Source organism: Dromaius novaehollandiae, chromosome 9 (genome assembly GCF_036370855.1).
Source record: "Dromaius novaehollandiae isolate bDroNov1 chromosome 9, bDroNov1.hap1, whole genome shotgun sequence".
In the NCBI taxonomy this organism is placed as follows: Eukaryota; Metazoa; Chordata; class Aves; order Casuariiformes; family Dromaiidae; genus Dromaius; species Dromaius novaehollandiae.
In genome coordinates, this window is record NC_088106.1 from 24593546 (window position 1) to 24620446 (window position 26901).

Here is a 26901-nt window from a genome sequence, read left to right on the forward strand (position 1 = left end):
TATGAAGTTTTTAAAAATGGACTTTTCTCCCTTTAAAGATGTTGGGAGAATTAATGTTTCTGTAACACCGCAGGCTCTCTGATAAGTAAGGATATTTATGCTTACACATTACTTCATTTCAAAACTATCCATCTGGTTTTACATCATTTATAACTCTATAGGATTTTAAGGCCTGAACATCTACAGTCTGGACTGCTTACGTATAAGAAATCGTTTTAGTAGTCTTTTCTGTATTTAACGATGCAAAAAATCACTCCAACGCTAACACAGTATTACCCTGCCATCTTAAATAGTAACTTGAATTCTAAAATAAAACTTCATGGGAACAAGGGAGGAGGAGAGGAGAGCAAGGAAATGTCAGGAAGAAATACATAGCCACGCAGGCCAACAATTTCAGCCCTGCCCACACTGCTACTTTTATCATCTTAAATATCAGCTCTAGGGGTCATCTGGTTATGGGAGAAATTTAGCATTGAGGAGAAAGATTTGACATCTAACCTTTACATATGCTTAAAAGCAAAAGTCAAAATACTTTATGTATTTATCTGGATTTTTTTTTAAGTTTGTGACTTGTTTGAGGAGCCTAATTTTCTACTTTCTAAGGTTACATCTAAAGAATATATACTCTGTCTCAATCCCAAACCAAAGATCCAGAAGACTGCAACCATCCTGTGGCCAGCCTTAGGCAAGGCCAGCCTAAGAGCTGAAATAAAGCTTGTGTCCTCAACGCAGCACTCAACTTTTATCTTTCAGATGTGCATTTCACACAGTAAAGCTTAAAAATACAATCCACAATGCCAAAAGGAGGTGCATCGATCCGATTAACTTTTTAATCACAGTTTCCAGTAAGAGGAATACTTGTGCTTAACATCATGAAAATCAGTTCTTGATAGAGCCTGGAACTGATGGAATTCCGACATCTCAGGAAAACGGATTTTACGTGGCTAAGAATTAAAGGCAATAATCAAACAATCTCCTACTCCGTGGACTTTACTTTTTGCTAAAAATCTACTTCCCTCATACTTTATGAAAAAATTTATGCATCCTGCAAAATACTGAGCAGCTTCACGGAAAAGCTGCTTCATGGAGAAGCGGGTGGCTAAGCAGCTCCTCCTCAAAGGAGAAACCCGAGCTGCGCAGGCGACGGGGCACCGCGCAGCCGCCGCGGCGGGGCGGGCGGGGAGGCGCTGCGGGCGGCGCGGCCCTGCCCTCGGCTGGCGCTGCCCTCGGCTGGCGCTGCCCTCGGCTGGCGCTGCCCTCGGCTGGCGCTGCCCTCGGCTGGCGCTGCCGGGCCGAGCCCGCCCCGCCGGCGGGAGGCGCGGCGGCTGCGCGGAGCCGAGCGGCGGCTGCGGGCCGGGGCCGGGGCCGGGCCCGGGGCCGGGGCCGGGCCCGGGCTGGCGGCGCCCCGGCCGGGCGGTTGGAGCGTGTGCCCGCTGCACCCCCGGGAAGGCGAGGCGGACTCCTGCCGTGCGGAGGTATCTGCGCCGCGCCGCGCTGCCTGCCGGGGCCGCGGCCGCTGGCGGAAGCTCCCGAGCCGTCGGGCCGCAGGAGCTGCGGCCGGTTTTGACGGGAGTGCCAGTCTGTGCACTCGGCAGCATGCAGGGACCGAACGTCCCTCATGTGGTCCGTGTGACATAGGTGATAAATACATATTCTGGATCATATATATTTCTCAAATAGCTATTACATTCATTAAAACCAGTAAATGAGGGTTTGGGGGTTGTTTCGAACCCCTACTAGAGTGCCAGTGGGAGAGGTAGGGAAGCGTCCATCCATGCTTTTTTTTTTTTTAATCTCTATGGCTTTCCCTGACTTGTCACCCCTACTCCTAGGGGTTGTTTCTTCACTCGTGCCACAACTGTTATTTAGTTTTACAGATGATCCCGGATGCTGCGTTATTCAGAGGCTTTTACAGGCATTGGGTCATGTCCTAACGGTGTGTGTTTTCTTCAAGCTTTGCAGCGGCACATGCAGTTAGTTCATTTCTCAGGCGCTGTTCTGTGCTATCGAAGCATCGCTATGTTGCCTGACACTTAACAGTAAATTATATTCATGTCTTTAGCTTCAGAAATGCAAATTATAGAATTCAGCTTAACTGCAACATCCTAATTAGCATTCAGATGGTCTCAAAGAGTATTTGTGAAAGACCATAAAGAAGCCCAAAGATGTCCGGGTGGGAGCACCGAGGCCATAGTACGTGACAGCGTTCCACGTGTTTTGTTTGGTCGAAGGGAACGTTCTGCTGAGCGATTGGAGCTTCTGCCTTTTTTAATAATTTAATGAGACAAATCGGGTTTCATTGCAGTGTTGATTTTTAAGGTCTGAATTCATAAAGCATCTGAGCAGCTACCATTGCATGTGGTGCAGCAGATTAAATTGGCAGGATGAAGCTGTTACCGCTCGGCTGTTTGCCCTGTCCCTAGCAGGGTGCTGGTGTGCTGAAGGAGGGCTGCTGCCTTAGTGCAGTACACTGCCCTGCAAAGGGCTGTAGAAGCCCTCTGCCCACCAAGCATTCAATATTTTTATTAGCAGTAATAATAAGAGACTAAGAAATTAGCCATTAGGCTGAAAAAGTATTATGGAGAATTTAAAAACTAAGAAATGCTGTGCCATGTCTCAGGTAGCGGACAAAGGAGATGCAATACGGGGAAGCTAGCCTGGCCACCTGCTGAACTGTATTCCCCTTGTATTGCCCCCCCCAGCCATAAGCTGCTTCATTAGGGATGTCATACATGCCTATATCCTCTTCAGGATCCACATACAGACCAGCTGATGGTGATTTTGTCTAATGTCTGTCTCAACAGACACCTGTAGCCCCAAGCTGCAGTAGCTCACCATGTGCTGTGTGCAGAAGTTCATCTTTGCTGGTTTCACTGACTGCTGCCTACATCTAGTACTGCAGGATTTTGTGAAAAGCAGTCTTGCATTCAGTTTATATGCTGCCTTTGTCATTTTGTAAAACTCAGCCATGTTCTCCCTCGGCCTCCTCCCCATATCCAAACAGTGCCAGACATTTTTTTGCCTCTCTTCAATAGTAGCTCCATCCACTTCATCATTTGAATTGCCCTTCCCTGATGCCACCATATCCTTCTTGAGCTGCGGAGACCAGAACTGGTCACCAAGTACTCAAGATGTGGGCCTGTCCGGATTATATATACTGCCAAAATGATATTCCCTGTGATGGTCTCAACACTTCTCCTCATGGTGCCCAGCATTTTGTTGGCTTTTTGGCTACCACCAAAAAAGAGAGGAGGTGCAGTTACAGTTTTGAAGATTACAACCGTTTGTATGGTTTCTAATGCTTATGTCAATTAATACCACAACTTGCAGACATTTAGGGTGATAGTTGCAACTTTACAATGGGATTTTGAAAATCAGTGGTGTCTAGGTACCTAATTTCATTATAGATGTTTGAGAATCTCACTTCTCTTTCTTTGCATATACAGAAGTCCCTGTATGTGAGTTACTCTTAAGGGTAAGCAAAACATTGTGGAAGACAGGCCAGCCAGCCACATGTGTATTTCTTTAATTCACATGAATTTTTTGATTGTACAAGATGAAGCAAGTAGAAGTTCTAAACTGATCGTTTCATTAAAGACAAAAAGCAATGTAAACTCTGGAGCTTAGAAGCCATTTACTTAAACAGCCTTGTTGCTATACAAAATCCTCAGTGCCAGTAGAATTCATACATTAGCATAAGAAATACGCTTAATGCTTTTTATTTTGATACCTTACAAATTTCATTGCAAATATCTTTCTCACTGTCAAGTATGCTACACTTAAGGATACCTGGATGTTACTGAATTGGGGAGAGAGGAAGAGGATTGCTTTGTTTTGAACAGCAACTTTATATATTTGGTATTAACTGCAGCTGTTGAGCTGGCTTTGCTGCCTCTAGCAGTAACTAATAGATGAAGTTTCAGTGGGAAATGAGGAAACTTATCAGGCACTTAAAAAACTGAGCAGTTTTATATGCTACACAAACTCAGTTAGGAGTTAGTTTCTCCCAGCACAGCAGACAGCAAATAGTTCCCACTTTTTGAAAGGTGAGAAAGGTGAGCAGAGAGATTATACATTTTTTAAATGTTTTAATTTTAGTCTTGCTGGGTGTTCTGGAAACCCTGCATTAGCCTGAGGTTGTTATATATGATCATTTTGTGGCTGAGTGCTCTGCAGTAGCAGCTTTAAGGGCTTTCATTAGCTTACTACCTCTTACAGCTGCTTTGCAAGGAGAACAGGTTTTAGTGAGTGAAGGTGTTTGCTTTACCACTTAAAAATCTACCATTTGTGTGCAAGCTGTACTTCTGTTACTAGATTTGCTTGAGGTTCTGCTAAATGTATTTTGCTAATTGTAAGAAAATTGCAGAAAAAGTGATAGAAGAAAAAAATGACTGACTGGCTTCTCAAAAGGAACTGTTGTGGTTTTCATAAGTCTGTTTTGACAGATAAGGTGGTGCTTTGACTAAATCATCATTTTGCTTAAAAATACCGTCACTTCAGGTTTCAGTTATTTTGGTGGAAGCTAATATATTGTTCTTCGTGGAGGACTGGCTCATACATGCACATAGAAGAAGGACTTCATTGGTTATTTAATGTAATTTATACAGCAACTGCAGAAGAAGGAAAAACAAACCTTATTGGTTTGTGTGATAAGGACCTTTATGCAAGGAAGAGAAAAGAAGTTGTGTTACATATTGAGAGATCATTAGGGATTACTGGGCAAGCAATTATAATCATTACACTGCAATACAAGAAGATGGTTGTATCTGTTCACAATCAATCCCTCGACCTTGTTGAAATGCTACAAAATAATGTAAGGACTGCTGTCACGCAGTGCGGGCTGCGATTCTGCATTTCCCAGCAGACACTGAACGTAGGGAGTTTGCAAAGCTGTGAGGTTTCTTTTACTTATTTTATTTGTAGCTATGGGCTACTGTAGTACCAGTGGTTTTGTCAAGTAATTAAATAACCAGATGAAATGGCTACAGATCTGTATGTCCAAGTGTTACTGAATATTTTATGTAATTATGATGGAATGCATTTCCAAAAAAAAAAAAAAAAGTTTGAGTGCACAGGGAGTATTCCATAATTTTCCCAGAGAATACAGAGAGAGAACATAAGAGTATTATGCTGTGGTTTGTCTTTACATTTTTACTGTTTACAAAAGACTGCAGATACATCTGACAACTACAAATATTTAATCAATGCACATATATATCCATCTTAAGCATACGTGTGTTTATTGTAGATGTGCATGAACGGTCTTTTTGAATTCCAGACTGCTGTTCATGTAAGATAGGCAGCATGTTGGCATGATCATCTGCAGGATCAGGGTCCAAATTAAGAATATTAAGAAAAATGCATCCTATAGCATACTATTGTGGGAGCATCTCTGCTCCCATAAGAAAGCTAAGATGCTAAGATACCTTAAAGGCCAGACTCTGAGCACCAGATGCTGTCATATTCCAGTGTGTAACTTTGGTTATAAACCTGCAGCATTCACAGGCTTGAAAAATTATTTTGTGGTTGACCTGAGTTCAGTGGGACTACTTTGTATGTGTTAAGAATACCTTTTTTTGAGGGTGTGCTAAGGAATTCTTCTGCACAGATATTTTGTAGTTAAAGAATCATTAGGAAGGCAGCATATTGTTTCTTAATTGTAGATTAAATTTTAGTATGTGTTTCAGACTGAGTGATTCCTGTGGTCATTTCATTATTTACATTTTTCATGCTTCGTGCACACTTTCCATAGCGAATCTGTGCCTCTCAACTCTGGTTTCTTCTTAACAGTAGTGCAAAAAGGATTGAGAATGGAAATTAAAAACAGAGAACTAGTTTTCCTTTGGAAAAAAAAAGACAGAATAAATGTAAATCATGTTTAAGTTGATTTCAGAGATACAAGTGCAGCAAAAAAGCAACTTCATAAAGATTTACAGTTTCAAATATACCTCAAGAATTTTTTGGCTCAGGTTTTAGCTCCTCTGGTAATTTCAAACCTAAAACCCCAGTGCCATAGCTGGAGCAGTATGGAAGGGTCTCACTGGCTCTTTTGAAAAGAGGAATCTCCCTACTGATAGGGCCTGGAAGAGACAAGTCTCAAGAGCAAGGTGTCACGTTGTCCTCTGAAGGGTTCTGATCTCGGGGGAGGAAGAGACGGCTCTGCAGAAGCCGGCTTTCCCTGGCAGCCCCCCGGGCATTCGGGATTGGCGGCAAAGACAAAACTGCAGTTGTCTGTAAGGGAACTTGTCCATGGAGAGCTTGTTGGACACTGTCATTTGCTGGGAAAGTTACTGTTTGGACAAAGCTGAATAAAAATTGGCAGGTACTCCAAAATTAAGCCTACCTTCTCTCTTAAGCAGGAGAACTCTGTGAACTACTAAAGATCATAAAGTCTTTATTCCTGTCAGTTTTTGGTGTGCGTTGGGCCAGTTTTCACAGATAGATGTAAAAAGAAGTCCAGATGATTTCTTTTAAGGTCATATAAACTGCTGCTTTTGGTCTAGACTTTGGACTAGAAGAAGCTTAGAATTGATTAGGTTTGGGAGGTTTCTTTGAAGCTGATTTTGAAAACTGCAATGGGACTTGCATTTTCTGCCTAAAAGTCTGGTGTGGGGATAGCTGGGGGCAACTTCATACTTTTAATAGGCTGCATCTGATAGAAAATCATGAGTCTTATCATATGCTTTGTTAACATCTCTCCTGTGAAAGTCAAAGAAATGAAGTGCGCCTGAATCACTGGAATTTAACAATAATGTGGTCCATCATGTGGCCCGGAAACCGCTAGTTCATAGAATTAGAGTGTCATATTTGGCTATGTACAATATTTATAGCCATCCTGTAAAATTCTTCTTGGCTAAGGTGAGCAATTTTTTGATGAACAGTTAAAATATCATCCTATGTTATATATTCTTCATTTTCCCTCACACAGATATTTAAGATGTGTCCATCATTAAGGTGGTAGGTGAGGGTATACCTGTAAATATTTGTCACTATTGTGGAGGATCGGTTACTGTGAAAGCACATGCTGAGAACTCGCAGACTTGCATAACTTTTGTTATGGCAGTAGTTCCCAGTAGTAACAGCACAAGAAAATCTTTGCTATCTGGTCCTATGGCCCTGCTATGATTTGGGTCAGCTAATGAAATGTACTGTTATTTTTTGACTTTTAAAATGTGTCTTAGCCATAACAGCCTCTAATGTCCTGCTGGTGTAACTCAGCTGGGTTCAGTGCGGCTGCATAAATTTACATGAGGTAATGATGTGGCCCAGTAAAGGCATGGGTAAGAAGGCAGCTTTGAAGTTGTCAAATCTAAATTTTATAGAAATTAGTCTAGATTTGACCCCACAGGAGGAGATAAGACTTTCATCCTGTGCTGGGATTCAGTTAATCCGTGATTGTCTTTGCAGTGCAGTTTTACCTCAAGGGTCAGGCTGGCTCATAGCGTGCACGTATGAGTGTCTTGTCCTCCAGTTTACTGATTTAACAGCATACTTGAAAGTTCATAAATTAAACTGCACCGCTCAGCACTCTATTGTGCTTCTGGTAATTAATCAGATGTGGCTCCAATTACTGACTTTCAGCAGAACTTAACGGTGGTCATCTGTAACGTCATCTATTATTGACGTATTTTAGGAATACTGTATAAGCACCACAAAAAGAACTTGCAGGAATTTTCTAATGAAAAGTATAATGATTTTTCCACCATAAAACCTTTTTTATATAACTCAAGTGTGACTTTCTTATTTGAAGGTATCTGCCCTCGAATGTGTGGCTGCATGATGTACCATATTATTGGAAGCTTTATAAACTACAGACAGTATCACTGTAAGGTAACGGACATTTAATAGGAAGACATATACTTGGCCAAAGATGTCAGTGCACATGCCCAGGGTGGAGCAGCCAGAACCCTAATTCAGAATTGCTCAAGAGGAGGAGCCATGCACAAGGACCGCACAAAATGCAAACCTGTTACTGCAACGTCTCACTCGCACCTTATCCCTTTTGCCACTTAAAACAATACGTAGTGTTTCAAAGCAGCAAACCTTCACAGTCTCTCCTCAGAGCTGTGCTTCTGTTATTCAGATGAAATAAGATGCATTATCCTTAACTGACTGGAAGTACAACAAAAGGCAGTGTCTGTCCAGTGGAAAAAACCTGAACTGGCAGGAGATGTATTTACAGAATTTATTGAATTTTCTTTTTGCCAAAATCAAGCGTGGTTGTTTCTTTTTAAAAACAGAATTATCTTTAATAAAATTAAGAGATCAGTTATTAAACTTTCAAAATGAATATACAGTTCTCACTAGTACTGCTTGATAATACTGATGTTAAATGACGTGCTCTCAAGGTTTCATCCAAATGCTTTGGAACTACTTTAAAGGAAAGGGTGTGTTCCTGCTATAGAACTGTCATAAGCAAGTTTTAAAAATATCAATCACACCCATCAAAAATGTTTTTAAAGCTCAACTTTGTATCCGCATCTGTTACTTAAACTTTTTTAACTGTAAGTTAAAACTGTAAGTATTTTCTTTAGAATTCTGAAATACAGATTTTTTTTTTTCTAATGGGATTTCAAGTGCCTTGACTTTGATTTGATGCTTTGAGGGACACACAGGGATGCTACCAATGCAGCAAACCCTTAAAGGGGAGCAGAAAACCATCTTGCAGTTATTAAGCAAGGTAGCAGCAAATCACTTTAATCATATGAAGACGATTCTGAGATACAACAGTTATTTGAGGCAGGGGAGAATCTCATTACAAATGTAACTTTTCTCTTAAATGATTGTCTTCCACTTTTCTCAAGCAACAGAGAAGACTTGAGCCTGGATTGACAGGTAATAAGTACTCAATCAGTATAAAATGTTACCATGTGTGCCAGCTGCAGTGATATGAGGAATTGTGGGGGTTTTGCTTCTTTCAGCACCAACATTGAAAAGTTAATTGATTAGTACTAAAGAAAGATAGATAAGGTAATAGAAGTAATATTTTTCTATAACAAATTTGATTTTTTAATATAAAAATTTCATTGATTTTTTTAATATAAAAATACCACTTTATAAACTCAGTGAGGGAATGCTGGGAAAATGATGTGAAACGAAGGACTGCATCACCTTTTTTGATAAGATGGAAGGTTTGATAGCATTCCTTCTCTGGCGCCTCTGCTTCATCAATACCTAAGTATACTGAGAAGGTACACAGTGCTGTTGGGTAAGGGAGAATAGTCAGGTCCTAAAATTGCATGTGCATAGTAATGCATTGTTCACTGTAATGCATGTGGTAGGTTTATTTAAAGTAGGGGTGATATTGGAATGTTTTCAAAATAAATAGTGCCAGTTTTATCTTTCCCCAGAGTTTCAGTTTCACAGATCTTTTCCTCTTTTAATTTCTGGTAGGCTGAACATTCTGTTGCAAGATAAGTACAAAACTAATTCCTATGTACAAGTCATCATCCTCAGAGGGTTCTTGAGCTGATCATTTAATGATTATGAAGCATTTAAATGTACAGTAGTTCATACATAAAAGCCTTAGTTTGTCACAGTAGTTTACATTAAGAGAAGACATGAAGGAGGCACCTACAAATCAGGTCACTCCAGTTTAGGTAGCTGTGAAACCAGACCTGACCTCTGAAGTAGTTGCTTATTGTTTCCTATCTCACAGAGAGGGAAGTGGAAGCAGAGATAAGGACCTGAATTCAAGAAGTGCTGAATAATTGCTGCTTCTGTTGTCAGTGATAGCATGATTGCAGGCCCCTACAAGTCAGTTACCAAAGAAGTCCTTGAGAGAAAGTTTGCTCTTTTGGTTGCAGCCCTCTTTTAGATGTTACGCGCTGTGCTTTCCTCTCCTCCCAGTCTATGTGGGTTGTGCATTTCTTATAACTCTCTTTCCCATTAGAGGTCAAAACGCATACTTGACTGTCATGGAATTTCTTCTTACACCCTTGCAACAAAACTGGATTAACAATTGAATTACCTGTGCACAACTTCCACAGAGGACTTCATATTTCAGCAAGACTTGGGAGCAGCAACAGAAGGGGACACTTGTATGTTTTACGGGACAGCATTAATGGAATATGCATTATATAGAGACAATTGCTAGGGAACAAATTTATCAAAGATTATTTAAGTAGATGCAAACCCACATAGTAGTTAATAGGTGCAGACTGGTATTAGCATAGTTAAAATAATGCAAACTTTTACTAGCTTACTGCTGCTTTCTTGGTCTGAAGGCCATTTGGCAAGGGAGACAACTTAATGAAGTATTCAGAACTGACTTAATGGCTTATTTTTATGGAACACAAGAAGCAGAAGTGTGTTCCCTGGCAATCTGCACACTTAGTAAGTGCCTGATAACCAGCACAGCCACCTACTTGTCTGTAGTTTGTATTCAGTTGATGCAAGTAGTTAAGGACAACCTGCTTCATGTATGCATATGTAAACTGCCTCTGACTGTGTACATGGTGCAGGTTTGCAGTTCGTAACGTAGGCACAGTGGAAGGCCACAGCGCTCGGGAAGTGTGACTGCCGGGGGATCACGCTGGAGGAGCAGGTCCAGAGAATATGGTTTTCACACCTCTCTCTCTCCTGTTTGATCTTTTGAAGACAGCTTAGCTAAAAATCAGCCGATTCTCCACTTTTCTGTTATTTTGGGTACTATTCTAATGATTTAAAACCCTTAGCTAATTATGTGGATACTTGCGCCTTACCTACTCATGTCAAACAGGGATAATTATTTTCAGTAGACAAGAGCTGCATTGCCACCGATTTCTCCGTGTGGAGGGCTCCAGGAATGGGAGCCAACGCCAATGAGCTCAGTTACTGTAAATCCAAGTATATGTCATTTTTTGCTGGGGGATCACCATTAGGACAGCTCATCTTACTGCTAAATCAGGGCTTTTTCCTAAACAGTGGCTTGTTTTGGAATGTTTTCTTCTGCTTTCACTGAAGGCATTTTAGGCACTTAAGGCATTTTAGATTAACTATTATGTGGCTAGACTCAAATGGCAAGACTGCTGTGGGCAGGGAGGAATCTCTTCTCCCTGTGGCATGAAGCATACATTGGTAGCTATAAGGAAAGCCAGAATATGTACTGGGGTTCTACTAGAAAAAATAAATGGAGGAAAAGGGAAATTGCATAACTTAAAAAAAAAAAAAAAAAAAAAAAAAAAAAGATGTGCACTATTTAAGAGAGTTTGGGGAACTGAGATCTTAAAACATTCTCAGGAAGAGCCTCAGAATCGAAATGAAGAGAAGAAAACACCTGGAGTTTAGTCCAGTTGGGGTCCTTTTCCAGGACTCCTCCTTTTCAATCGAAAATAAGAGAGGTACCCAAAACTCTGCCTTAGGGGTGCATCTTTCCACCCTCTGCAGTTTGAAGTGATCTGAATTTGCTAGCCTTCTAAGCAGCATGGAAAATCTTATCTATTTTGAATAGGCAGTCAAGGAGAGAGAAAGCAGTTGAACCTGGAAGGTTTGTTTGAAATCTTAGAAAGTATACTGGACCTGTTGAATAAGTTTACGATATAGTGTATAGGGGATAGTAGGAACAAAAACACTGCTGTTTTGGTTTTTATTTATATATCTATTTATACATATTTTTATATGTGTGTGTATATATATATATAAAAATATATTTTGAAATGCCTCTACTGCATGTTTAATGTTAGTACATTTCGATTTGAATTTTTCTTTTCTTTTTCTTTTTTTTTCTCTTTTTGAGTTTCCATTAGCAGTGCTGTCTGGCTATCATTAAGAGTTACAGGATTTAGAAGCCTTCCCGTAGAGTCTCTGGGGTATAAATGAGTAAGAGCTGCAATCAAACCATCCAGGGCATCTTTCTCAGGTGAGAATGAGTGAGAATGAAGTCTGTAGAATGAAAAGTTTCTTTTGCGGAAAAACAAAACAGAAGATTCAGTTTATGACCTTCAAGATGCTAAAGGAAAGCACTGAAATGTGAACTACATTTAACCAGAAGAGGGGAGAGAGCACAGCAGAACCATGCACGAGCAGCTGTGCGAGCTAGCGCCGCTGCTGCCGCAGCACTGCAGGGAGCAACGGGGGGGGGGGGTCCCCACGAACAGGCAGGTGCGTGCGGGAGAGGGGTGCTGGTCACTACTGCTTGGCCTTCGGGTAAGGTTATAGGAATGTGGTGTTGATTTTTAAGTTGTCATATAAGACTGTATAAGCCTATCTGCAGGGCTGGCTGCTGAGCAATGTTATTACAGTTACTACTCTAAGAAGTTCCTGCTTCTAGGAAATTCTTTGTCTGGAATTAATTGATTTATCAGTGAGAGTACAGCACTAAGGCAGCAAAATTCATCTAGCAGATACTTGGGACTGTAGGAGAACACTTACATGTCCTGGCAGCAATTTCTTTTTCAGTTAATTACAGATACTAATGTTTTGCTACCTATTTCAAGCTGAAAAGACCTTTCCCAATAAAAGCAAGATACCTTTAAAGAACTGCAGATATTAAACAAAAGAAGACTTTGTGCTGAGTTTGACCTTTCCAAAAAAGGACCTATAAAGTTTACATACAACCTTCATATATGAGTGTGTTAATGTCTGTACAAGAGTAGTAAACCAGAGCAGGGAGAGATTGCTGTAAAGTATACAGGTACTACAGTTATGACCATAAAATTGCTGCTGACTTTCAATGGCTCTCTAACCAGAGTCTTTTCTCCCCTATTACTTCTGCTTTAGTATGATGGGAGATAAAAGAAATGAATAAAATTTAAATCATAAAAGCATCTTAATATGTATATTCATTACTGGATGATAAAGGCATAGAGAGCATGTATGCTCCAAATGATTTTCTCTATAGAAAGTTTGCAACCTGCCAACATTTTACAAGAGAAATTATTAAAACTTGTTGCTGGATACACTGAATGCGGTTAAACAGTAGAGTTCTTCCTCTTCAGTTATAGATGCTAAAGTAAATTCTGTAAGTAAGTGAACTAATAGAGTTTGCAAGTAGAAAACATCAACTTGTCTTTGTTTTAACCATTATTTTTAAGTTTTCTAAGAAAGAACAGGGAAAAAATCTTTAGGAATTATTTATGGGCATCTGTGGACAAAGGTACTATTTTTAAGCAATTAAAACCCTCTCTAATTTAGATCAACAGAATTTAAGCCTAAACTTACTACAATCTATTTTCATTTAATTTAAATATAATTTTCAAATAGAACATATTTGCTTTTTACATTTTTGTAAAGCTGAATTTGACAATATCAGCTATTTATGGAACATTCAGATCCAATGTTGCTGAGCCAGGGAATATGACAGCTCTTTACACACAAAATAATTTTTCCTCATTGAAACTTACTCAAATATATCAATGCAAAAATTCATTTATTTAAAATCAATTGGAAAAGAAATAGGAAAACTTACATTTCTTTTAAGCTAAGTAAAAATTTAGATGCAAGATGATGAGAGTTTCTAGAGGATATGGTGGTCAGAAACCATCAATTTGGTTCATTAACTGCATAATATTTTCTTAGCTAATAAACACTTTTAAATGCAGAATTCATTCTGGTAACTTATTTTCCCCTCTAATGTAGGTAAATGTAGGTAGCTAATGGAAATGTATTTTAAAATGTTTTTATGTTTTTATTTGAATTCTGGTTTCCACCCAAAATGCAGTTTGATATGCCATTATCACAGAATAAATTGTTTAGTAAATAAGAAATGTTATTGTAATGCAATAAAAAAGGTCTCAATAAATACATGAAAAGCATATAATAGATGTGTATAAGTATGAAATATCATAGTTATATAAATATGGATATCATAGTTAGCCTAAAGCAAGTTTACTCTAAAGGATGTAATTAGATGAAATTCTCTGTGTTTTCCAGACTAACAACCAGTAATAATCAGCCTTTCTCAAAGAGAATAACCCAATGTGTAAATGCAACAGAAGATTAAAATACATTATTTTAATCAGGATTATTTTAATCAGAATCAAAATCTTGCTGATTTAATTCATGATTAAAATTAGTTATTTAAGCCACTCTTTAAAGTAACTCCCCCCTACATTATGATAGTCACCAATTACAGCAGTCGGGTGTCAGCATAATTATCCTGAGCATAATTCCTGACTTCAGAAGTTCTTGAATGAGGAGGAGGAGGCTGCCTGGTACCATACAGGTCATATCTTAGCGAGTGGAGGTTGGAAGATATGGGAAGCAAGGTGAAGCCAAGATGATTTCACCCAGTCTTGGTTTCTCTGGACTTATGTCTCTTTTGTCCCCCTTCCACCCTTTCCTCCCTGGCAGTCTGTCATCCACAGGAGAGTAACTTCTACTTTGAACTAATACAAACAGGTGAGAGTGATCAGTGACTGCAGACTGTGTCAGTAAAAGCTCTTCAGGATTTGACCCCCCGCTTATTCCCTCACTCTGTCTGTTGAGCCCCGTAAGGAGCATGGGGATGCAACATCAGTCCCAAGTCGCTGCCATGAGGAGGAGAGAAGCTCTTTGGCTAGAGAAAGAAAATGTGAGGCTGAGCCATAAAAGCTAAGGAGAAGATTTCTCTGGTAGATGTCTGTCAGGTCAGGGAATATAAGGACTATATATATGTGTATATGTGTATATCTATATATAGATAGATAGATATAAGGAATATAAGGAAATACATGAGAGAGATGAGCCATGAGCTACACTGCTTTGGCACACTTCCAGCTGGAGAAGAGGATTTGGCTAAGCAGAAGAGGGAATCCTTAGTGGATTCAGTCAGGGCCATGACAGACTTCCGAAGTTTGGGATGCAAGAGTCTTCTGCGGGACAGTGGCCAGTGTGGACTGTCAGACTTCATGGAGAGGGCTAGAGGCTAGAGAAGTGAAGAACAAGTGTATGTATGGCATATGGGTGTTGGCGTCTTAGATGTAATTTCAAAAGATGGAAGAGAAGGGAGCCTGATTTAAAAATCAGAATCACAGCTACGTACATGGGACACAACTGTTTTTATCCTGGCTGACTTATTCTGTATCAGTTGTAAAAAGAGTTATGCAAGTATCTCCAAGCACAGAGACAATCTCGTTTCTACTGGATTTGTATTGAGATGACTGACATTTTAACTAAATTACGTGAGTTGTTTGTAAACTCACCTGCAAGGCTCCTAACAGCGTTTCTTCCCACCCATTCACCTCATATTCATAGCTTTTTACTGTGCCCTGCACTTGCTTGTAATAGCTATAATTCCCTGCTCTCCCCTGCTATTGATCCACCATTGCTTGATCTGCCACCCAGGAAAGAAACAGTGCAGGCTACCGCTGATGATCGCGGTAGCAGGAGTGCGCGGGCTGGACGACGGCCCAGCCAGCCGCTGTCTGCCCACTTCTGAGGAAGTCAGAGCTGTAGGTCTGGGTGTTGCATGTCCGTTTTAAGTCACATGTTGCAAGAGTCTGTTGTAAATCTTAACAAAGCTTCTGCTTATGTGACAAGCCTACAGGTTCCAAAGCTGTTAAGAGGAGATTGACAGACTGCATGAGGCACTGTTTTCTTACAAAAGCAGGCCAAAAATAAAGAATTTCAAAACTCTGTCAGTTTTGATAATAGTGATCAGAAAGAATATGAATTTCTAGAAACATTATTTTCCTGCTATTTCTGTATAAGAGGAAGCAGAATTTGCTGATGCTCTCCTCATTAATACCAAAGGGGACACGTGTTTCTGAGCTAGTACTTTGTGTGCAGCGATGATGCAGCATGCTCATCTTTTGACACTTCACTGGGGTTCCAAGAATTCTGACAATAATGTTCCATTTATTTTGAGGAACAGTGGGAAGACGACTCTTTGTCACGTTTGTCTTTTTTTATTTTAATTTTTTTTCCTTAGGGTGGAGTGTTAATGTTTTGATGTCAGAATGAAGAGCAGGATACCTCTCATTCTCCTAGCTTGTGGCTCCTTTAACCCCATCACAAATATGCACATGCGTTTATTTGAGCTGGCTAGAGATCACCTGCACCAAACAGGTCAGTAAGGTGTTGTTTGGGCCACAAACATTGTGTTTTACTGTGAAAAGGAAGAAATATTTTTGTGGTTCAGGATAGATGAGCTGTCACTTTACTACTTGCTTAATTTTATTATTCTTTATTGATAATTCAATATGAGCCTTTCATGGCATATTCAATATAGAAATTCTAGCATTATCTCTTTCTTTGACTGATTACATTGAAGAGGTATTATAATGAGTGTTCATACAACTGAATTTAAAATATTTATTAGCAGTTTTAGGATATATTCGTAGAACAGGCTGAATCTGGTGGGAGTATGCTTAACAATTTTGAAACTGAGAAGAAACAGTTATGTTACAGTTTCATGCTTTTATGTTGATGTTGGAATTTCATATGAACAAATATTAGAGTTAGTTTCAAATACCAGGTAAATCTGGAGAAAAGATGAAACATTAGTTATTCATTATCCGTCTTCATTAAGGGATAGAACTTACCTCCCTCAGCAAAATAATTTACTAAAAAAGGAGGTCAGAAGACCTAGATGTCAGCAAGCTAGAAGGTCTCAGCAACAAAGGAGAATGGCAGGTAACATCAGGAACTGAAGCGAGAATCAGAAAAGCTTCTGAGGAGCAGAGTCTGTGGGAAGCACAGTTAATTCCCTAGTCCGTTACGGCATCTGTGTAACAAGACACCACCCCTTACGCAGACTGAAAGTTTGAAAGGCTGAAATAAAAGTTAGGCATTGCACTGCAACTCTCTATCATCAGTGCTTAGTTTTGACAGGATGTGACTTGCCTTTTGACTTTTTAGTTTAATGTGTGGAGACTTACTAGTATAAGTACTTTACACACTAAAGGAGGAGAATTTATTTGTGTCCGGGCTTCCTGCACTGTGATCATTGTCATTTCTGAATGCTTAACCTGCTATGTCTGCAAAAGCAAGAAACCACAATTAGCTTGTGGATGCTTTTCCCATCCCATGTAGAGATACCTTCATTAGAAGTAACTATAAATGCAGATTTTATTTATATATATATGTGTGTGTGTGTGTTTGTATAAAGCACATACATATATATTTACACACACACACACACAGTCTTTCTGGCCATGGTAAGGACAGTTTCTCTAACGGAAGGGTTTTGCAACATGTGGTAAATATGATCAAAACTTGAATGTGATCAATTCTGGATACCTTGTTTATGGTAGAACCATTCCCACCCAGAAACTTTACTGGTCGTTCTCATGATTTTTGTCCTGTTTCCACCACTGTAGTGTCCTATGGATAGAACCAGAGGCAGACTGGGAGCAGACAGTGGGTCCGGAGGACAGTGGTTGCACACCACAAAGGCTAGTTTGTTAAAGGGGTGTAGTGGTCTGCCATAGTCTGTACTGATTCCCTGCTTAGTTGGAAACGTGGGCATCATCCTGGAGCTAACGTGCACAATGAATGCATGGAAAAGTAACTAGCGTGCAGGGTGATGTTTTCTAGGCTGTGAGAATCTCTTACCTCTGGTGGTACTTCAGTATTTCTGCTCAATCACAAATCAGGCAGAATATACCTGTTGTGTAATAGCTTGACTGCAGTTATCTTCACAATCAAGTTTTACTGTTATGAATGACATGACTACCCCGATACGTATCTTGACTGACATCTCCAGTAATTCTTTTTGTCAGCTTTTTGCATGTTGTTTCAGTTTCAGATAACATCTGATCTTATTTTTCATGTGTTCCTATTTTAAATAGGGCTTTTCATTGAGTTGCTATATACATTAAGCAGTATTTGCAATTTCATTGCCACGTGTCAAGTAACTCACCCTTTTTCTGTTAATAACTGTTGATAAATCTTGTAAAACTACCTTCTAAATACAACAGATATGTCTACACATGACTGAATAACTCTAAAGATAATGTTTCTCTTTGTCTGAATTTTGACTCTACTCATTTGAATATGACTCTTTGCACAGCCTCACACATACTTAGAATTTTATTTCTCGGATTCAATCCCTCGTTTTAAAAGCATTTCTTGAAACTCGTAATGAATGTGCCCAATGCTTTTTCACAGTCTGTTAATACCTAATGTCAGATACTCATATTTTTCTCTATGACTATATTTCACATATTTGTCCATATAGTCAAAAAAGCAGTAGTAGAGTCAACCTATTGAAGATGCTTAGAACCTTGTTTCCCAGGTGTTGCCAGTGGAGGATAACAACATCACAAAGTTTACAGACAAGATCAGAAGAGATCCTGAGCGAAGGAAGGGGAATGAAAGATGAGATATTTGTATCCATGACAAGACATGGACAGAAATGGGAGGTGAAGGAAAAAGGGTTACTAGCTTATGAAAATGTGGGAAAAACATGAGGCATTCATTGTGTCACATGCGGCATCCACAGTCAAGGAGTCCAAGGAATCACTAAGCAGACTTAGGAATTTAGAGGTGCGTGCTGTTCAGGGGCTGCATCTGATTGAAATGTACTAATATTTTCAAGAAAAGGATAGGATCAGATCACAGCAGCAAGGCAGCATGAATGCACAGATATCAATTTGTTTTCCTGCAGCAATTCTGATAACTGGAATTTTAAAACTATACAAAAACACCCCCCCCCCAGCTTTGATCCTAGTGTCTGGGTAGTGTTTTTAGCACCCCAGATATGTGACTGGAATAGGATCCAACCTGCAGTAGTTACTCATTGCTTATACAATAAATATTGACAGACATTAGTTAGAATTAGCTGAACTAAAAAATGAGAAGGAAACAAATCCTTGGTTTGCTTTACAAGATACACAGCAGTGCTTGCTTAAATAGAGCAGTACTTGATTGATTGTACGAGGCTCTATCCTTGAAAGGTGCAGGAAGAGGGATGTACGTGTGCCTTAGCATCCAGAAAGAATTAAAGCTACAGAGCATACTTTGCAGTTGGTTCATATGCAGGCAGACGCGCAAATCAAAGCAACCAAAATAGAGATCTTAAGGCAGTTCAAGATACAGCATGTCCCTAAAGAAAATCATTCTGTTTTATAAAACTCATTTCTCTGAATACTGTTATTGATGTATGGAATTTAGCTCCTAATCTTTTCCTGGATGTTTTTCTAAGTGGAAAAAGATTGGTTGTCTTTCTGTTCCACAAGTTTTTTGTCTTTATCTAAAACCCGCTGAAATAAGGGGGTGGGCGTCCCCCATTTGCAGTGGTGTTTGGGTTATGCCCTGTATTAGGCTTTGGAATCCCAGTCATCTGGAGCATCTCTGAGGAGAACCCTTGTTTCTCAGTCCTGTTCCTACTCCTCACAAAAGTCAGCATGAAGGAGAGATTTTCAGAATAGGCTGTCCTATGAATAGAGCTCCTATACTTTATTATTCATATTGTTACTCTCAAGATGGTGGTTTTATCGCTCCTTTCTGGAGGAAATACTAATTTTCACAGCACTCAGAATACTGCCTTTCCTTGTTTTTGTCCAAATCCAATGAACTCTGTATAAGCAAAATGGTATTTTGAGGTCTTGCTATGAAACGTTTATTCCAGACTTGATGTGTGGCATTTATTTGAGGACTGATCATTGTGCATCCTCAGTTACTCAGCTGTTGGAGGTGAGTTTCTGAAGCGCCGGTGTATTTTAGAATGGCTGGCTGGTTGACTACAGAGGGAAATCTGCATCTTCAGGCCCTGTAGTTCACTCAACTAGATGGATGTGATTTATGTTTGTCTAGGTACTTATATGGCATCTGTCACTACAATCTCTGCACACCTCATCTGTTTCACTGAATGCATCTCTCAAGCACTCTGTGAAGTGGTGAAGGTAAAGCCATCCATCCTCTGAAGAGATATCCCAAAGGACTGTCCATTACTCCTCTGATGTATTTGTGGTTTATTTTGACTTTCAATGTAATGATCAGTAAATTGTTTACACCTTTGATTTTCTTTCTGTTGAATTCTCCTCACAGAAGGTGACTGAACATAAAGCAAAAAAGTCTTGTATGCTTTTCTTTTCCTTTTTCATGCTTGGCAATCTCTGCGTGTCACAGGAAGTTAGCATAGGATTGGTATCCTTTTGATATTTTATCTGTAAGCACTTCTGAACAACTCAAATGTTTGGGATTACTTGTATCTAGTTGTTGTGGGGTTTTTTTGTTTGTTTGCTTTTAATTCCCCTCCACCCTGGCATCTGGCAAATATGTTAGATAACTCCCCTCTCCCTCCCAGTTAAATATAACCTGTAAATAAGATTAACATTTTGGTTTAATTAGAACACTGAAAAGTCATTGTATATTTTTTCCTAACATTAATAGTTTGAGAGTTTGGTGAGGAATACTGCTCCTTTCTTGTGGGTTCAAGGCAAACCATTACTATTTCTTTAATACAGAATTTTTTATGTCATTTTAATGTATGTGTAGTCACACATAGAGACTTAGTTAGAGAAATTCAATAATATAATTAACTAACCATATTCTGAAAAGCAAGTGTGTCAGTAGTTGTTTCAGTGAAGAAATGAACATTTTTTTTAACATAAGCTGCTGTGTGCCTCTTAGATGGTTAAAATATGAGACTGACTGTAACTATTTTCTAGTGGACATTTTGTCCTTCACTTCTGATAGGGAGATTTATATCATTTTATTATGTGTTTTTATGTAGCTGCCATTTTGGTAACACGAGAGGACTAACTCTTCAGCAAAGGGATTTTCTTTGTTTATGCATTTGATGTTGTGTATGTACCGTGCAGTAAAACTTACATTTCTTACCCGCCTCATTTTGTTAAAATTTATACATATAGGTAACCTCATGCCCTGTGAACAGGCTTAATGAGGTAGAGAAAACGCTGCTTCCTGGACAAACCTTCAAAAACCCAGAGCAAAAATTTGCAGTGCTGCGTCCTGCGATTGTTCGTACCGATGCACAGTGATGTGAGTGGCCGTGGGCAGGCGCAGGCTGTGCCGAGCCCCGGCTGTGCCGCAGGCAGCCGTGCCGCTCCCCAGCGCTCCCCCCGCTGCCGGGGAGTGACCCAGGAGCAGCGGCTGGGGCTGAATCCTGCCCACCGCGCTGCTGGGCAGCAGCGACACAACGTTAGGCCAGTGCTGCAGGGGAAACCGAGGCAGTCTCCAGAAACGTAAAGCGCAGGGAATTTGCTCTGGCTCATGCTTACAAATTTTGGATACGTAGGACAGAAATCTCAGATGGGCAATAATTAAGAACAGTTGTCTTGCTTAAGGAAAGATGTTTTTTGTGGCTGACAACTATACAGTATTTAAACTAACATCCATATCTACAGGAAGGGGAAATGTGCATATTCCCCAGCTTTGAGTTGGTGTCATGTTTAATTAATGTCATCGAAGTTACCTGCGAGTCTAACTCTGGTTTTCTATTATAAAATGTAGTTGTGGAAAGCTGAATACTACATGATAAGGTGTTTCATTGTAATCTAGATATGAGATTGGCATGTAATCTCTAGTAGTTTTATTTAAGCCTACATCAGTGAAATTTTCAAAGCTTTGCAGTCTAACAGGAAGGTACCAAACTACACTAAAATAAATATGCTGGCTCATCTGTTGTTTTCAGTCATATAAAACCATCTCAGTGGAAGTAAATTTTCCCCACAGTAAACTAAGCATGAAACATAGGTCCTGTGGTGATGTCATTACGTATGTGTGGTATGTGTTTGTACTGCCTGCTTATAGTGTCATGCTGCAAATTCGTGCAAAGCCTTATCTGGAAGAGGTTATTTGAGATAGTTACATTGGCATAGAAAATTAGGCTGGATAAACTAATAGGTCTAATTCTCAACTGTCCCAGGAGCACGAAAGAGGCTGCTCTTTGTAGGTACTGTTCGGCAGTGAGTTAAATTCCTAGCAACTTTCTTTATGCTAGAACAGTATTATCTCCTGGTATATCTTAATAACTTATTTTTAAAATATAGGACAAACTTTAATAAAATCCAAAGAAAAGACTGACCTGAGAGAAGATGAATCTTAAGCTTAGAAGATGACAGAAAGACAAAGCAACGTAAGGGGCGACTGCTGGAAAAAGCAACAAAATTGCATGATGCAATCACAGGAGTTAGCAGCATCTTGGAAACGGAGTGAAATAAAGCAGCACTCAGACACAACGTCCTATTTCAGCCTGCTTGGAGATGACAGAAAGGCAATGGGCTCGTTCTTGCTCACTGGGTAGGATAACACCATAAAGCTGCAGAGCCTCCTGATCTGTGGTGGATTCTCCTCTGACGCTAAGGAGAGGATGAGTAGCAGTGGAGTCAAATATATGGAAATATTTATTATTTCTATAGTGACTATTTACTTTGATTATTTACTTTTTGTATATTTCCTTCAAAGTTTCTAATAATAGATCCCTGACTTACTACTAGAGGTAGTTATATCTTTAAAAGTCCCAAAGAAATACACTAAGATTTGATAGGAAATTAGTACTTGACAAATTGCCCTTGTATTACTAAACTAATTCAGCATTACAATTTGTGTTGGTTTGTGACAACTTACAGTGATTTCATAATAAAATATTAAACACCTGTTTTCCTCAATAATATTTGATCATGTTTGCAGGATATTTTTGGTTTTGTAACTTTTGTTATATTTAGTTTTCTAAATACAAAGTAGTATACTTAGTTCTTGAGAACCTAGAGTAAGAAAAAAATCCTTCTATTTGAGACTAATTTTCAATTTCAGATCAAGAGAGGGACTTAAATATATACACATCTTTGCATGTTTCTGGAATATTTTATCTCGCTCTATTGACTGTTTTGCCTATTCTGAGAATGTTTTAAAATAGAGGATATTTTGGACTGAAGCTTTCACAGAAGACAGGCCTATAAATCCCAGTGGATTTTAATGGTGATTTAGGAGTCTATCTCCAAACTATTGTCATGTTCCAATATCAGAGATTAAGTATGAGCCAATGAGTATCATTTTCACTGCAAAGCAATAGAGAAAACTTGCACCAGTCTCAGAACTTCTTTGTTGAATCAACTGATATAGAAAAAAGTAAGAGGATTTTTTTCCTGCCAGTATCATATTTACCATCGCTATATAAAAAGCATGTGTTACATTAGAAATCATTTTGTTTCACTTCTTTTTTTTTTTGAAACACCCTTTCTCAACTCTCAGTTTCTGTTTCTTTGACGGATGTAACGCATACCAGTGCTTTGTTTCTCTGTTGGTTTATTCAAATGATAGTTACATTTTTATCTATTTCTATTGCCTGACTGGAAGCCAGAACTTCAAAGTCTAACAAAAAGACCTTGTCGTGCTAATGACTACATTACAGAAATAGAAAAATATGGGTGTATTTTCATATTTAATTAACATGATCAACCAGCTAGAAAGGGAGTTTTATGGCTGCTAAGCTGATATTTGGACCATAGTGTTGTAAGTCTCATTTTGAACTACATGAGCCCTGCCTTTGTTCTTGAATCTTCCTGTTTGCCTGACTCACATTAATCACAGTGCTAGTAATATGTTATAATTCTCTAACACAAGGAGAAGGCACAATGATTGTGATAAATAGCAAGCATCAGATACTTAAGGACAAGGCAGTGGTCAGTTAAGATGTTCGTTATTCTGACCATCTAAAAGCTGTATGAAACAATTATTAGAACAAAAGATTCATTATATCCAGCAATTCTTACAGTTTGCGTCACAAATTATAAATATATTTCTACTTGCTTGAAAACTGTAGTTCATCCACCTTTCCTTTTTGAATGATCTATTAGGATAAATATGTTGATAGTAGTTGTGGGCAGTTCAAAGAAGAACAAGAAGGTAGCTTTTCAATTTTTTAAATTACGTTTTCCTAGTATTAAAAATAATACACAGATCAGATTGTCCATGGCCTTCTATAACTTCAAAGTTAACCATGCTTTGAGCAGGAGGTTGAACTAGATGACCTCCAGAGGTCTGTTCCACCCTAAATTTTCAAGGTTCTGGGAAAATGATTATTTCCTTTTTTGTTTCCACAGGAAGATATCGGGTGATTGAAGGCATAATGTCTCCAGTCAATGATAACTATGGAAAGAAAGGCTTGGTTTCAGCCAAGCACCGGATAGCAATGGTTAAACTTGCACTGGAGACATCTGGCTGGATTCGAGTTGATTCATGGGAGAGTGAGCAGGAGACATGGACAGAGACAGTAAAAGTATTAAGGTAATTACATGATTTTTTTTACTTCTTTATGAAGCTAGTGATTGGCAGAAATCTGTCAGGCTACCAGATCAATGTACAGAACCGACTCATGTAAAAAACCCAAGCAAAGCAGAACATATCTGTTCATGGCATCATCTGCTATGAGATAAAGTATTAGATCTGTGGACAATGAAAATTCAGGTCACTTTTATTCAGAAATGCTATCTAACCAGAATTCCCCACCTGGAGTCTTTCATTTCCTAGTGCAAAGCAGATAGGCTTTCCACAAACACGTGCAATAGTCTACAGTACAGCATTTGTGCCGTTTAAATCATTAGATGCCACGTGGAGAGCTTTTTGCCAAGAATGGGCCCGTTGTCACTGGAAGAGTTATGTGGCAAAGTTCTTTGCTCTCATGTTATCTCTCTAGTTTTTAAGTCTCTGAGCAGGTAATACAGAGATATTTATCAGAAAACAAGAAAGTTTACAAACAAAGCTGTTCTTCAGGAGTATCCCTTTTCTAGATTAGATATTTTGACTCTTATTATGCCTGTAGTTTTATCTGTTCGCACTTTGAAAGATTTCTTATTAACTCTCATGGCTTGTTAAACCCAAGCCCATAACTGCTGATATTTTATTCAAAATCGTTGAGTTTTGTGTGTTTTTGCACTAGAAGGCAAAAAACAATCTTTGTCCTGGACCTGTTAATTTGATTTAAGCACTTTGAAATGTGCTTGTATGCTTGGTCTTAGTAATAAATGCATTATGGGGCAAGGTATGCAAACACAAACTTCTTATGCTAACCACTCTTAAGAAATACAGATACTAGAGGAGGAGTCAACTGACATTGTTAAAGTGTATTTTCATGGAAGTCCTTCAAGAAAGCAAGTGAGCTGTAAGGAGTACAATGGTTCCTCTTTCTTATCCACATTTTCTAGTGTACTTTCTAAATGAAAACAGTTGCTCGTGCAGTGTAAGGCTCCAGCATGTGCCTGCCAGGAACTGCCCAGAAAGCTCCTATGCAAAAGCCATTAAAAAAGCAGACATGTTACTTTACAAAAGCATACATAAGAATACTGTACGTACTTTGCTTACAAAACAACTAATGCAGCCTTTCACTATGGCTTTTCTTTGCTTCAGTGGGTGGGCACAGCCATCTTCTTGCTCTGTTCCTTTGCCTCCTCTAGGACAGGGCAATGCTACCCTGTCTTTGCAGAACACTTTCTGTTCTTTTATGGGTTCGCACTGGCATGTTCCAGTGTGAGAAATCACCAGAAGGTCCGTCCTGCAGAATTAGTTGGGTATGGGATTCCTCTCTCAAACTTTAGTTCTGTAAAGCTGTTTTCCTCCAGAGAAGCAGCCACAAATTTTACAGATTAGGTGATCCTACTTAAAAAGGCTTTGATCTTGCACCGCTCCAAATGAAGTGAAAACTACCTGTGAGACTGGGTTTGTAAATTGTAAATACACTTTAGAGTCCTTTAGGATAAGAGGTACTGTAAATAAAACCTATGTCTATATCTTTTTCTTCAGGGAAAATAGAAGCAATGTTGTGTGAACAGCCAAACTTCCTGTCGGCCTAGAAAGTGAATCTCTAGTTTTATAAATGAAGTCCAAAATGGTAAAGTGCATGTCTGTTAAGGAAAGAAATGAGCTTAAAGCAAGAACAGTAAGAACAATTTTCTTCAAATGATGGCCTGTACTAATGAGCTGAACCAGTGTCCTAATCTGGTGCTGAGCCCCTTCCCTCGAATGGGGAAGCACCATTCTAATAAGATGGCAAAGGCAGCTCTTTCAGTCGTATTTTAAGTGCCACACTTGAACATTAAAGAAGAGATGGCATTAGAGCTAGATCCTTACCTACTGTAAATAGGCAATGGTTCACTCTGGGTCTGTGCTACTTCATAACTTGTGAAGATCTAGTCTATAGACTCTTCCCCCAGTTGAGAAGCTAAAAGCTGATTGCTGCCTTCACTGTAAGCCCCCTCAATTAGGAAATTTCAGTACGAACAGAAAGAGATTTTGTTATTGCAAGGCAAAGGCCAAAGCATTATTGTACATAAATGTCTCTTCATATCAGTATTTTGAATTGTACCCTTAACCGTGTTAGAACATTGTGTCCTGTGAAGGGACATGTGAATGGCTTTTTCCTACAGTACTTGTTTCACCTGAATGTGATGAAATTGTCATACTCCATAAAAATCTGTAGATTTTTCCGAAGCTCACGAATTGTTATGACACAGAAGAATTTAAGCAGCAGAGCTGGTACCTCATTTGTGACAATGCCATTAGTTGCCTGTTATCTTAAGTAAATATGGAAGTTTTGGAGCAAGGCTTTTTTCTGAAAGGAAGAGAGAAAGTGATGGAGATATTTCCCAGCCGGTTAGTCTTCCTGAAGATTCTTTTTAGGCAAGAAAACAATGTTGTCAGTAAGCAGAGAACTACATTCATCCTTTGTGTAACCTAGATTTGACTGTAGTACAGATACACTAGAAATTAATTTAGATTTGGCAAATATCTGTCTTACCCAACAAGTTTTGCTGAACTGTGCTTATGATATATAATTATATAGTTATTGGAAGCTTCATACATGGTTCAGAAAACACTTGATAAACTGACAGATTGGTTTGTCCATTTTGATGTCTCTTTAAAATAGCCCAAACCCTCCAGCATCTAAAATGACTACTGAACAGACCTTTTGGCAGTTAAGATTTCCAGCACTTGTAACATTAGTCCTGCAGTGAGCTCCCTGCCAATTCTTGAATCAAGGCCCATGAATGTCAGTCCAGGACATGAAGTTAGTGTTCCTGACTATACATAGCATCAGCC

At 39.2% G+C, this 26901-nt stretch overlaps 1 protein-coding gene across 4 annotated transcripts in view; it reads left to right on the forward strand.

Annotated features, from left to right (window-relative positions):
- Nucleotides 1-1339: 1339 nt before the first annotated feature.
- The window catches only part of NMNAT3 (nicotinamide nucleotide adenylyltransferase 3), a 34278-nt gene continuing 8716 nt past the window's right edge, over nt 1340-26901 (forward strand). Inside the window, exons 1-4 of one of the 4 annotated variants that reach the window (XM_026109738.2) lie at nt 1340-1475; nt 11717-11839; nt 15830-15966; nt 23910-24093. In XM_026109738.2, coding sequence (XP_025965523.2) covers nt 15858-15966; nt 23910-24093 — 293 coding nt within the window. In that variant the 5' untranslated portion in view covers nt 1340-1475; nt 11717-11839; nt 15830-15857. The remainder of the gene's footprint in view (nt 1476-11716; nt 11840-15829; nt 15967-23909; nt 24094-26901) is intronic. The other 3 variants (XM_064516938.1, XM_026109739.2, XM_064516939.1) reach the window with 3 other exon arrangements.